This window comes from Ctenocephalides felis, unplaced genomic scaffold (genome assembly GCF_003426905.1).
Source record: "Ctenocephalides felis isolate EL2017-DRISC unplaced genomic scaffold, ASM342690v1 CF-g0.4_SCAFFOLD_01886, whole genome shotgun sequence".
NCBI classification, from domain to species: domain Eukaryota; kingdom Metazoa; phylum Arthropoda; class Insecta; order Siphonaptera; family Pulicidae; genus Ctenocephalides; species Ctenocephalides felis.
The window spans coordinates 115,103,656-115,119,152 of NW_020538040.1; the positions used below are offsets into that span (position 1 = coordinate 115,103,656).

At 28.4% G+C, this 15,497-nt stretch overlaps 1 protein-coding gene across 2 annotated transcripts in view; it reads left to right on the forward strand.

The window, feature by feature from the left end:
* The window catches only part of LOC113376588 (zinc transporter 2-like), a 241,564-nt gene that overhangs the window by 81,627 nt on the left and 144,440 nt on the right, over positions 1–15,497 (forward strand). Inside the window, exon 1 of one of the 2 annotated variants that reach the window (XM_026616558.1) lies at positions 9,833–9,926. The exons of the other annotated variant lie outside the window; for it this stretch is intronic. Within the exon in view, the coding sequence (XP_026472343.1) occupies positions 9,880–9,926 (47 nt within the window). The 5' untranslated portion in view covers positions 9,833–9,879. Of the gene's footprint in view, positions 1–9,832; positions 9,927–15,497 lie in introns of those variants that run through there. 2 annotated transcript variants of the gene reach the window in all.

Genomic DNA, 15,497 nt, shown 5'->3' on the forward strand with positions numbered 1-15,497 from the left:
TATCAGCTACTTCATCATTGAAAAAATGTGCTTTCTTGCTGTCTTTCAAAAATTTGTTATCTAGAACTTTTTACCCTATAGGCGGAGTAACTTGAAATGGCCAGGTGGCAAACAGGTTTAATGTCTTATTTTGATTTTAAAGGTATTTTACAGAATAATTACACTTTTAACTAATGCTAAAAAAAAACTACCAACGGAAGAACATACTTTTATTATGGATTTTTAAGGATTAACGTTTATCTCCCGAGAGCATGGTCATGAGAATCAAGGTTATAGCTGGTTATACATCTTTTTCCCTCTAGATTCAAATATTGAGCTAAACAATGTTTAACTTTACTGGTTTTTGACACATTGCTGTTGGACGTTTTTAACCCCGGACCTTCATATTTTACTGTCTCTTTTTCGATAAATTCTGGGAAATTATGACTGGGAAAATGTTATTCGACAAAATGTCCCTTTGATTGATACCAAATTTAGGTTCTGAATTGAAATAACATAAATAAAAAATAATATAACCTATAAAATTGTTTATAAATACCAATGAGTATATAATTATACAAATGAGATCTTTCAGAGCACCATGTTTGAGAAAAATATGCCGAAAAGTGCATTTTCATATTAACATTTCAAAAAGATTGATATTTTGAGTTTCTAGTAACACTTGCGGCCCGTTTACTAACGTTTTTGTATATAAATAAAACTACGAACAAATCTACTTACTACAATTCAATCATAATTAAATAATATTTACGCAGAACATCCTATTAAAAGTAATTAAACATCATCTGTCAAAAACGTTTGACATTTCACTTATTAGCCACCGTCCATTGTTTTATTCAAGGTACGCTTCTATAAAAAAATTCAAATTAAAAATGTAAAGTTTCTACGCAATTTTGAAATAATATCTTACCTTTCCGACCATCTCTGGATTGGCACGAGTTTTTCAAGACTAAGACTGGCCAAATCGATTCAGCCGTTTTCGAGTTTTACTTGGACATTTGAAAGAGAGCTCCATTTTTATATATAAGATATATATATATTAATTTATTTATATATATTAATTTAGAAATGTGAACAAACAACACTCTTTTTTGCACTAATTTATTAAATAGTAATTTTACAAACGTTTCGAGACTAGGTTTGTCTCATCATCAGTGTGTTACAATTTAAAATCTAAAATATGGAAAGCTAGATTAGAATTACGTGTTATCCGTTGCATGTCGTTCATTATACTGCCCCACCAACGATCGTCGGATTCTGAATTTTCTAATCAAGGTCAAGTGGTAAGCACGCAATATCAAATAGGAAAGAGAAGGAATAGGGTCCAGTTGAAAAATAGAAGTCGGTAGGAGAAAAAAGTATTCTATGAAAAGAGACGGTTTGTTTATAAAATTTGTTTTAAATTATTATAATTAAAAATATATGTACAATGTACATAAATATACACAAATGCATACCCATAGCACAAACATCACATATACAAATGTATATATATACCCACAACATACACATACATACATATATACACACACATATATATATATATATATATATATATATATACTTATATACAGGGTGGCTGATATGTATTGCAACCAATTTCAGACCGCTATCATTTCTAAACCGCTCATCAGACAGATGACAGATTTATTCCAGTGATTGTTCATTTAATTATTTACAAGCGTACAAAAGCATTTTGATCTATTGTATTCAGAAAAAAAATTATTCGTGATGGAAGTCAAGCGTGATAGTGCGATTGCTTCATACTTGGCTGGAAAACCTTAAGTGGCTATCTTTAGAGCCCTCCAGCATTTAAATGCGAACAAATATTTTGTTTCTCGTACCATATCTCGTAACCGTGATACATTCAGTGTTGCACCGCGTCCAAAAAGTCGACGAAAAAAAAACTAACAACCCCAGAAATGATCCAAAAAGTATAGGCAAAAATCGATCAAAATTCGTGTCGCAGTGCAAAAAAATGGCCCGTGAGCTGAACATATCGCAAAACGGATGCAACACATATTGAAAAATGAGCTTGGACTAAAGCTATTGAAGTTCCAAAAAGTGCAAGAGCTCATCGATGCACAAAAAAAGTTAGACGGGAAGGAGTCAAGGGGTTGCTTCGCTTGCACGAAAGTGGCTAGTTACCGAATTTGTTTTTTTCAGATAGGAAGTCATTCCAAATCGAGCAGTTTATGAACAAACAAAATGATAGGGTTTACTTGCCAAAAAGGTCAGCTAAAAATTTACATCTTCGATTGGCCACCAGAACTCAAGCGCCGCCGACGGTAATGGTGTGAAAAAAGAGGTTTTTTGCTTCATTTCCATCGCACAATAGCCACCAAAATCTCTGGATCTAAATTTGCTGGACTTTTGTGTCTTGGACATTTTGAAGAGTGAGGTTCGCACTAAAAAATACCAAAGTGTCGATCATCCCAAGAAGCCGCCTCGCCGGGAATGGGCCAAAATACCCCAGGGCCACTTTCGTGCAGCGTGTTATGGTTTTTCTGCCATTTGAAGGCCATAATTCGTGCCAAAGGTGGCCAATTAAAACAAACCTAAACTGATTCTAAAATTTGATGTTTTTTCCGACATTTTTGCTTTTGAACAATGAAATTTAAAATGAAAATGACAAAGTTATAGCGCTTTACTTTGTTGCATTACATATCAGCCATCCTGTATATATATATATATATATATATATATATATATATAATTTGGAAATATGAAAAAACAACAATCTTTTTTGCACTAATTTATTAAATAATAATTTTCACAAACGTTTCGAGACTAGGTTTGTCTCATCATCAGTGTGTTATAATTTAAAATTTAAAATATGGAAACCTAAATTAGCATTATGTGTTATCCGTTACAAGTCGTTCAAAATACTGTCTTCTGCCCCACCAACGATCGTCGGTGTCCGAATTCTCTATTAAATTTGAAGTGGTTGGTCACGCAATAACAGATTGAAAGGAAGGATTAGGGTCCAGTTGAAAAATAGATGTCGTTAGGAGAAAAAATATTCTATGAAATGAGACGGTTTGTTTATAAAATTTGTTTTAAATTATTATAATTGAAAATATATGTACATATATATACATATTCATATTTACAAATGCATACCCATAGTACAAAACACCACAAATATATATTCATATATACAAATGCATACCCATAGTACAAATATCTCCCTTCCGCTTTTTTGCTCTTGGTTTATAATACAAAAATGCGGAAGGCAGATATTTGACAACCTTATACTCACAATATGCATATATAATATACATATATATATATATATATATATATATATATACCTATATATAAATATATATATATACACATACACACATATATATATAAAAGAGGATCACTTAAGTTAGAACATTTAAAACTCACGAACGGCTGAACCGATTTAGATGAAAATTGGTAGTGAGGTAGTTTAGAGCCAGGAGAAACATATGGTAGTACTTTTTATCCCGTTTTTCATTCTAATTCAAAATTAATTATTTATAAACTATTCATTTAGTTTATTCAATCTATGATTCTATCAATGATTTTATCCAAGACATTTACTTTCAATTGTCAACTGTCATTCGGTATTTCTGCTTTGATACAAATATATTAATATGCATTTTTTAATCACCACTTTTAGAAAATTATTACGAGAATAATATAATTTTTTTAATCACCACGGAAAATTATTACAAAGTGGCGAGTAAATTAATTCTTAGTAATAGCAAGCGATGCCAGATGGCCGATGAGGAAATTTATTTCTTGAAAATGGGAATGTAATTATTTATATACTTAGGTATTTATGTATATTTGTTTATACGTATTTAAATAGAGTGTTTGAGGTATTTATATTCTATATATCAGCCATAAGTATAATCATCAACAAATTAATAAAAAAAATAATTTTGAAATATAGTTTCTTAACATAACCTCAAAATTTGTAATAAAAATGTAAATAGGTATAATATATATTAATTGTTGTTAATTTATAATTTCTTTATACATATCTTAAAAAATGTTTCAGGTGTTTACAACTAATTGGCATATATATTATCAGCAAATGTGCTTTGATTGGACAATAAAGAGTCCTAATTGAAATTACTCGACTACCTTATGTTAAATATAGTAATAGAATATTAGTTCTTGGTTTATATATATATATATATATATATATATATATACACACACATATATATATATATATATACATATATATATACATATATATATATATATATATATATATATATATATATATAAAAGAGGATTGCTTAAGTTAGAACACTTAAAGCTCAAGAACGGCTGAACCGATTTAGATGAAAATTGGTAGTGAGGTAGTTTAGAGCCAGGAGAAACATATGTAGTACTTTTTATCCCGTTTTCTAATTCAAAATTAATTATTTATAAACTATCCACTTAGTTTATTCAATCTATGATTCTATCAATGATTTTATCTATGACATTTACTTTCAATTGTCAACTGTCATTTGGTATTTCTGTTTTGATAGAAATATATTAATATGCATTTTTTAATCACCACTTTTGGAAAATTATTACGTGAAAAATATAAATTTTTTAATCACCCCGGAAAATTATTACAAAGTGGCAAGTAAATTAATTCTTAATAGTAGCAAGCGATGCTAGATGGACGATGAGGAAATTTATTTCTTGAAAATGGGAATGTAATTATTTATATACTTAGGTATTCATTTATATTTGTTTATACGTATTTAAATAGAGTGTTTGAGGTATTTATATTCTATATATCAGCAATAAGTATAATCATCAACAAATTAATAAAAATAATAATTTTGAAATATAGTTTCTTAACATTACCTCAAAATATAGTGGTAGAATATTAGTTCTTGGTTTGTATATATATATGGTATATATATATATATATATATATATATATATATTTTGTAGAGTTTCGAACAAGAATCCAAAAATAATACAAAATAAAAAACAAGAAAAGTTTTTAAAAAAACAATTTCTTTATTTAATTATTTGTTTATTGTCGACGTTTCGGAACTAGGTACGTTCCATCTTCAGGACATCTGTCAAGAAACATGATCTTGATGAGATTTTAGCAAACAATATGTTTAGGAAAAGAAAATAGATTTTTCTTAAATAATGAATTAAATTGTAAAAAATATAATAATGTACAGAAATATGATAATATGTTCAAAATAAAAATGATAAAAATAAATGAGTGGATTATCAGAACAGGATATTAAACATAATAGAAAATTTTTTTGAAAGTTATGGAAATTTTTTTAAGAAAAGGTTAATGACAAAGTTGAATTAATTACCTGTATGTTTGAATATTTGTTAGCACTTTTTCACTAAACAAGCTTTTTTAACAAAAATGATTTTGTGAGTTAATTTTCCGCCGAATAATTAGATTTTGTAAATCAAAATTACTAAAAAATTTGTCTTTTTTAAAATTATTATTTGAAAACACAAATAATATTGTTCTCTGGATGTTGTTCGATTGGTTTTCGAAAATTAACTAAATGAAACTGGTGTGCCTTTTGTAACACGTGTAAACACTTGAACGAGAGATGTGAGATTGTATGTGTGTGTTTTTATATGTCAGGGTGTGAATACTTAAATTGTTGATCTTAAAAGGAAGTCGATATTAATTGTTTGTCAAAAAGTGTAAAAAATTTAAATATGAATCATGTAATAGGTTGTGATCTGATCTAATGTTGACACTGTTAGAAACATTTATGAGGATGAGACAACTCTCCGCGAATAACCTTCTAAAGATGCAACTTTCGTGATATAAAATCTTTGGAGTGAAATTAAATGAATGGGCGTTTTCTATAGAGTGTTGTACTAGGGTACTTTTGAAATTTTTTTGTTTATGGTGGACCACACTTAGTTCATGTTGTCTCATTCTCTTGTGTACATATTGGGAGGTTTGTCCAATATATTGAAAAGCACAGTCATTACAAGAAACTGTTCATTCAAAGTTCAAAGTCATGTTTCTTGTAATGACTGTGCTTTTCAATATATTGGACAAACCTCCCAATATGTACACAAGAGAATGAGACAACATGAACTAAGTGTGGTCCACCATAAACAAAAAAATTTCAAAAGTACCCTAGTACAACACTCTATAGAAAACGCCCATTCATTTAATTTCACTCCAAAGATTTTATATCACGAAAGTTGCATCTTTAGAAGGTTATTCGCGGAGAGTTGTCTCATCCTCATAAATGTTTCTAACAGTGTCAACATTAGATCAGATCACAACCTATTACATGATTCATATTTAAATTTTTTACACTTTTTGACAAACAATTAATATCGACTTCCTTTTAAGATCAACAATTTAAGTATTCACACCCTGACATATAAAAACACACACATACAATCTCACATCTCTCGTTCAAGTGTTTACACGTGTTACAAAAGGCACACCAGTTTCATTTAGTTAATTTTCGAAAACCAATCGAACAACATCCAGAGAACAATATTATTTGTGTTTTCAAATAATAATTTTAAAAAAGACAAATTTTTTAGTAATTTTGATTTACAAAATCTAATTATTCGGCGGAAAATTAACTCACAAAATCATTTTTGTTAAAAAGCTTGTTTAGTGAAAAAGTGCTAACAAATATTCAAACATACAGGTAATTAATTCAACTTTGTCATTAACCTTTTCTTAAAAAAATTTCCATAACTTTCAAAAAAATTTTCTATTATGTTTAATATCCTGTTCTGATAATCCACTCATTTATTTTTATCATTTTTATTTTGAACATATTATCATATTTCTGTACATTATTATATTTTTTACAATTTAATTCATTATTTAAGAAAAATCTATTTTCTTTTCCTAAACATATTGTTTGCTAAAATCTCATCAAGATCATGTTTCTTGACAGATGTCCTGAAGATGGAACGTACCTAGTTCCGAAACGTCGACAATAAACAAATAATTAAATAAAGAAATTGTTTTTTTAAAAACTTTTCTTGTTTTTTATTTTGTATTATTTTTGGATTCTTGTTCGAAACTCTACAAAATATACACAAATCCAAGACTCTACCATTCAATATATATATATATATATATATATATATATATATATATGTTGAATGGTAGAGTCTTGGATTTGTGTATATTTTGTAGAGTTTCGAACAAGAATCCAAAAATAATACAAAATAAAAAAACAAGAAAAGTTTTTAATAAACAATTTCTTTATTTAATTATTTGTTTACTGTCAACGTTTCGGAACTAGGTACGTTCCATCTTCAGGACATCTGTAAAGAAACATGATCTTGATGAGATTTAAGCAAACAATATGTTTAGGAATAGAAAATAGATTTTTCTTAAATAATAAATTAATTGTAACAAATAATAATGTACAGAAATATGATAATATGATCAAAATGAAAATGATAAAAATAAATGAGTGGATTATCAGAACAGGATATTAAAAACGATAGAAATTTTTTGAAAGTTATGGAAAAAATTTTTTAAAGAAAGGAATAATGATAAAATTGAATTAATTACCTGTATGTTTGAATATACGTTAGCACTTTTTCACTAAACAAGAAAAGACAACACTTTTAGTAATTTTGATTTACAAAAGTTAACTATTCGGCGGAAAAATAACTCACAAATTCATTTTTTGTCAAAAATTCTTGTTTAGTGAAAAAGTGCTAACGTATATTCAAACATACAAGTAATTAATTCAATTTTATCATTAATCCTTTTTTAAAAAATTTTTTCCATAACTTTCAAAAAATTTCTATCATTTTTAATATCCTGTTCTGATAATCCACTCATTTATTTTTATCATTTTCATTTTGATCATATTATCATATTTCTGTACATTATTATTTGTTACAATTAATTTATTATTTAAGAAAAATCTATTTTCTATTCCTAAACATATTGTTTGCTTAAATCTAATCAAGATCATGTTTCTTGACAGATGTCCTGAAGATGGAACGTACCTAGTTCCGAAACGTTGACAGTAAACAAATAATTAAATAAAGAAATTGTTTATTAAAAACTTTTCTTGTTTTTTTATTTTGTATTATTTTTGGATTCTTGTTCGAAACTCTACAAAATATATATATATGGTATATATATATATATATATATATATATATTTTGTAGAGCTTGTTCGAAACTCTACAAAATATATATATATGGTATATATATATATATATATATTATATATATATATATATATGTATTCGCACACATTTTACTCTCGTACACACTCGTAATACAACTTCCAAACTAACAACATGTTCGTTTGGAATAAGCTTTTTTATAATAAAATATATCATTCATTTTAATTTTACAATTTTTTTAAAATTTTTCATAACTCGACGTTTCGTCAATTTTTTATTTCACTTTTATTTATTTTTCGTGCAATTTTGTGTTTTTGTGTTGTTTTTCTAAGTTTATTTGTATGGTGAGTTTCTTTACATTGTTTATTTTATGGTTGTTTTTCATATATACTTTTCATATACATTGTTTTACTTATTTTTGTCTGTTAATTATGTATTTTTTTATATTGTTTTAATTTGTAACCCTGAATTATTTAATTGTAGCACTGAAGATGGGTCAAATCCAGACCCGAAACGTATGTTCTCTATAAATAAAAACATTTTTCATTAAAACTGTTTTTTAATTACTGGATGGATGCCCAAGAAACAATTTTATTATATTATTTCACCATCTGAAGAAAAACCTCTCGCTTTATATATATATATATATATATATATATATATATATATATAACCCATCGTACTCCGTTTCGCCACCAGATGGTTTCGTGAGAAACATGAAGAAAAAAGTAAAAATGTTTTTCGATTTTCTGTTGAAATTTTTCTTCAATTTTCTTTGCTATAAACCTCCCGGAGCCCCAGACCTTTCCAACGAATGCAAAATCGTCGAAATCGGTTCGTGTGTTCTGGAGTTATATCGTCAGAAAGAAAAACCCGACTTATTTTTATATAATAGATATATATATATATATATATATATATATATATATATATATATATATATATATATATATATAAAAGTCGTGTTAATTAACTCAAAAAGGCTGAACCGATTTAACGGAAAATTGGCTTGGTAAAGTTGGTAAAAGTTGGTAGTTCAGAGTCAGGAGATTGACATAGGATACTTTTTTTCCCGTTCGACTTGGAATAACAAAACGGAAATGACAGCTATGTAATCACGTATGGATGACAATTTGATATTTGTAGGAAATCAATAATAAAATTATTTCTTTTAAATAAATAATTAACAATTATAATATAATGATAGTGCCATTGCCCATTCGTATAAACCGTGAAGCAAACTATAAAACTCAGTATGGTTTATAAATCATATTTTTCTCAAACACGAAGTTCTGAACTCATTTGTTTAATTATATACTCATTAGTATTTATAAAACATTTTCTAGAATTTTTTTTTATTTATGTTATTTAAAATCATAATCTAAATTTGGAATCGATCAAAGGTACATTTTGTCGAATAACTTATTCCCAGTTATAATTTCCCAGAATTTATCGTTCAGTCGATTATTTACACGTGTCGGAAAGTTTATGCCTCAAGGCAAAATGCCACTTTACCTTAGTTTTTTTTTGCTTGACACATATTTACAGCGAGCATGAAAATTAAATGCATACGTTTTATATTGCTATAATGTTACATCTGTTGAAATGAAATAGTTTAGTAAGCAATTAATCTGTAATCTTGGTCAAATATAACGTTATCATCTACGCTTGCATTCTTTTGAGATAAATATTGTGATATGATGCTTGAAAGATTCAGACAATTTACTTTTCAATGTATATTTCAGTGAAGGTTAGTTTGTTAAGTATAAAATGAAGATGCATCACAAGAAAAATGAAGAATCGGAAACGTTAATTTTGTAAGATATTTTTCCTATATATATATATCTATATATATATATATATATATATATATATATATATACATATATACATATATATATATATATATATATATAATATAGAATTTTGTGATTTGAGTAGAATATTAAATGTTAAATATGAACAATGCAACACTCAGATTGTTACTTTATTTAAATGTTATTTTAAACTTAATTTAAATTTTGCATAAAATAAAGTGCGTGTAAAAATCTAAGTGTTGTGTTGTGTACAAATCTAAGTGTTGTGTAGTGTTGAAAGTGTGAAAATCGGACTAAGTTTTCTTGTTTTTTGATAAACCAAAAAGTGTTAGTTAATTCTAGCAAACCAATTTAAATAGTTTTTGAATTATTTTAGTTTTAATTATTTCTAATGATTCCTTTTTAAGTTCCTATTTTGCAGTATCAAAAGCCTTCTTCTAAATATAGTTTTTTTTTGGGTAAATATTTATGATCATTTTTTTGTAATATCAATAATTCGAAAATTACTTTAAATAATAAGTATATATTTAAATTCAATTCAGTTTAAACTTCGTAGGGTAAGTTATAGTAATCGCAAAAAATCGAAGTTGAAATTTTTTATATATATTTATGTTTCAAAGTTTCTGAACATTTTGACATACCTTACAAGAAATTGATGTATGTGTTTTTTTGTATAGCGAAGGAAATGCCTTTATGCATTCCAGACAGGTCTTTTGTCTGGGTATGTCGGACTCAATACAGCCTGAGTTTAATATCGAATAAAACCTCCGCTTTGCCCTTGCCCCTGGTCCTCACGGAAACCGCCGTTAGGGATTACTTTGTGGGGAGAGGATCTAGAATGTTATTATTCTCACCCTTTTTTCAATTTTATACTCATCTTTTAAATGAGCGAAGTCCCATTCGCCCTTCCTCTTTCCATAGAACGCAGGTCAATTAGCACATGTCTCGCAAATCTGTCTATGGCGTTCCAAGCAGTCTCAGTTGCCAGCATCACTTTTACAACAATATCTGTAGTAATTTTTTGCCTCAATAGCTCTTCTACATCGTCCAGTAGATTGTGCGCGGATACAAATTTTTATCGACGATTTCGAAAACTCGGATCAACCGATTTAAATAATCCATAAAAGATTCGATTCGTATTGATAAGGAGACGTGCTGATTAGTATTTGGCAAAGGCAAAAAACCAAAAATAGTAATTCAGTTTTTGAGAGAAAGGAGCGGCCGATTTGAATAATTTAAAAAACGTTTTATTTGTATTGACTGAATGAAAAAATGTTTAAATTTCTGGAAAGGCAGGTCCAGCGGTTACGAAGATTCAATAAAAAAGTTAAAATAATGTCATTTGGTGGTCAAAAATGATTATTAGTCATATGCACATCAAATTATCAGATATTTTATAGAGATTTGAATAATATGTTCACATTTTGTGTCATTGTTTTTTTTGGGCTTTGTACCAAAATTTTTAATTTTAAAGTTTACTCATATGGTTCAAACAAATGTCCTCGACATTTTTGACAGTATGGAATCACCGATAGAATGATTGAAAAAACATTTGGTTCGTACTCGATCGCGAGAAGTTTTTCCAAAAGGCACGTTTACCCGTTTTGGAGGTACGGAGCGCAAAGGGTGTAAAAATGGTCACGCGGTTTTCCAAAGAACGGTGATTAGATTAATTCATTTTTTTTGTGTAGACGGTATGAAAAAAATGCTTTTACAGGGAATTTTGTAATTTTGAAATTTTTTTAACAAAATCAAGTTTCAAAAAATTCAAACTTTTAGAAATTTTTCATAATATTCAAAACAAATATCAAAATTTTTTGAAAAACCCATTTCTTACAAAAAAATTCATAATCTTTCAAAATTCTCAAAAAATAAGAAACAACATTTGTCAGAAATTTCAAAAAAATCAAAATTTGAAAAAAAATGTCTTGTAAGCAGCATTGTCGCCTAATTTGTTATTAATTGTTATTAATTCCAGCAATTTGCCTTAAGGCACGATGCCATGAACCACTAGTTTTATATTGTTACTTCAAACTGATTGCTCCGTCAATTTAAGCCTAAATTCAGGATGAAGGTTACAATAATTCATAATGGGCTGTAACTTGGTAATATTGTTTAAAATATAATTATATAATAAATCTCAAACGTTCAAGGCCAAAGGTCGGCAAATTTAAAGGATTGCTCTTAGGGTTTATATAAAAACCGACATTTCAGAAAACCGGTTTTTGAATTTTAATTTTACTAAAATACCGGTTTTCGAATTTTATATAGAAAATAATTTTTTGCTAGAATATTCTGTAATTTATCCGCAAATTTAGTGTAATTTAGAATAGTATTTGACTGTGTTCAATTTTATAGATAGTAAACAAAATTATTTTAATTTTAATTGGTAGAACTAAAAAAATAATAGTTTATCTTGATTAAATAACTTTGAAAATAATTATTCGTTATTCATGCATTATTTTCACATATAAGAATGAAAATATTTTTATGATAGTGAAAGGAAAGTCGAATAAATAAAAATAATACATTTTTAAATAAAAAAAAATTCATTACATAAAAAAATAAAAAAATATTAGATACATGTTGATACATACTTGTTAATATCAATTTTAGTTTTAAAAACAATTAAGCTTAACTGTTCCGAGCAATTTTAATTAATTAATTTTAAACATTTTAATTGTTTTTTGTTTAATAAAATATGATTAAAAAAAATTAGAACGTCTATCGAATTGCTACTTAGGCGTGTCCTTTGTTTACTCACAAAATTTACTGAACTAGAAAATACTCTCATACTTGCGACCAAATTATGTCTAATTGTTTTTTAAGCCTGATAATTTTAAGTTTTTTGTTCTTTTATTTGTGGCTTCTAGGGTTTAAAACTTTTTTTTTAAGTTTGAGTAGAGCAAGTTACTTCTTCAAGAAGAAGTTACACTGACTTAAATTAATATATACACTGGTATAAAAATCTAAATTAATATATACAAAGGGAACTATTGCAGACTGATAAGATATCAAATGCTATTGAAACGATATGATTTTAAGAATCAAAACGCTTTCATTTATTTCTTATATTTGGCTATATTTGTCATTATCCATTTATACAGTGAAAACCGACTTTTTTCACTGAAAAATCGGTTTTCGAATTCCATAATTTTTGTCAGAAAACCGGTTTTTGAAAACCAACAAACCCTAATTGCTGTGACACCAACGAGGAATTGCTATTGGGACAATTTAAGAAGAAGAAGAAGATATTTTTATGATAACCGCCGTTATTTTTACTAACCTAAATTCACAAATATTATTTTGCAATAGTTTCGGAACAAACAAAATCACAACAGAACCGTAAAATAGACCTACCGGGGAAACCGCGTAAAAAGACAGCGCGGAGCACACTACGTCGTTGGTGGCGTATAAAAGTACTTTTCAGAGTGATATATATTTAAAACGGTGGAACCTAGGAAAAAAAGTATTGATACATTTTTGTAGATAATTTTATGCTCTACAATTTTGTCTCGGGCAATTTTGTAAAAAACTGACCATTTAACTAACTAACATTTTTTTGATCTTTGATCTTGTGCAATTTTTTTAGCTTGTACCGGAACGATAATTTTGAGATTTATTTTTTAATTGTATTTTAAGCAATTTTACCAAGTTGCAGCCCATTATGAATTATTGTAACCTTGAATGCTTAAATTGACCGGTACATATTGTTACGAATTGCTTTTAATTCTTTCATTTCTAATCCTTATTTTATTTAAATTACCGTTACTTTTTATCGCGTACTGCTGAAAGACTATTTAAATTTACAACTACTAGTAATGAGAGGCGTTTGTTCGTAACTTAACTAAACAATATTCTATATTTATATATTTACATACTTATTCTCTACTTAATCAATCTGAACTCTACAACTTAAATCTAAATTTATCTCTGTACCCACGGCGCAACCAGTGTCCAACACCTGTCCATACATCGGGATCCCGATTCACATCACACTAATCACATTTCATAATTACACCAAGTCTTCCTTCGGTTTGGGGCAGCTTCCGATACGCTTAATTAATTAATAATTTTAACTTACATTATCACCAACATTAATTTGATAAAACATTGCGCGCACTGCACCGCGCTCATCTCTTCGACTTATACTTAAGAACAGAATCTTTGGACCCGACACCCCTGAGGGCCTACATCCTACTCGTTCCACTTGCGGGCTCTCCCACACTCTTCATCAGGGATGGTTTACACATATATGGAGAGAGGTGGCTCTATGTAATTAAATGTGTGTGGGTACTCACCCACGCCTTCGTAACACTCCACCACCTCCCCTAAAGATTGTCCTCGATCTTTCAAAACTCCATCCCGGTTGCCGCACCCGCTTCGACTTTTCCAGGTGATATCAATGGTGCCCTCCAACCTGTCTGGTCCGCAATCCACTTGCTTTGCATGGCCTACCATTACGTCGTTCTCCACTTTGGCACCTCACCAGGGCGCGCATTGCTGTGCTGCATAAAGCCAACACTTTAGGGGTATCCTTGTCACTAACACTTCAGAGTTTTAACCAAAAGTAAGCGCCACATCAAATGTTTAATGTTCTTGTCCCAAAACGTGCAAACAGAAATACAATACTCCGCTTCACTTTTATAACAGTCATTAACTTTCTTAACTTATCAACTATTAAAATTATCAAACATAATAAAGGTAAATAACATAAAAACACTCGGAAAATTAACATAAACCTATCTATAGTTAACACTATCATTTATATCAAACAAAAAAAAACATAACACTATCTTATAATATTCTAATTAAAGGCTTTCTAATCTATTCTGGCAATGGTAACAATTACAACGCGTAAAGACAATATAAAAACAGAAAACACGAAAGTAAAAGTATTGCAAGAGTAAGGCTAAGAGCAAGAATGAAAACAATTAATCTCAATTTGAATATAGGTAATTAAAATGTACTACATATTATAACGTGAATCTAACTATTCTTAGTCCTTTTTTCTAGTTTTAACTAATTGAAACAAAAACATAAACAAGTTACCAATAAGTGATTATACCAAACAACAAAAAAGAAGGTAGAATGAAACCATTTCGTTTGCCTAAAAACTAATACCCTATTTTCCTATCCTGTAATTAATTATACAAAGTGACTAATCAATTTCATGCGAAGCAAACTTATTTTAACCAGATTTTAACTCACAACATTACGAAATACAAAAACTGACTTTATTTCGCGTGTTTCCTTGAACGCTATTAACCCTGTGGCTGCAATTACGATCGCATAAGACTTAACTGATATCCCTATAAACCGAACATTGTTTACCAATTGACTAATCAAATGTATCGCGAGAGAGAAAAAAAAAAACAAATAAAAAACAGACTAACTACTTTTTCTAAAATTATTATACTATCATTAGCTATCTATTACGCGTATACAGCAAGTGGCGCTTCTTATTCAAAATCTAAACAAGGAGAGAGTTGTTGGAATGCTTTTGTCACCCCAGGTTTCCTAAGGTCAAAGATGCCAGTTGCATGTAACATCTACCTTATCCACAAACAT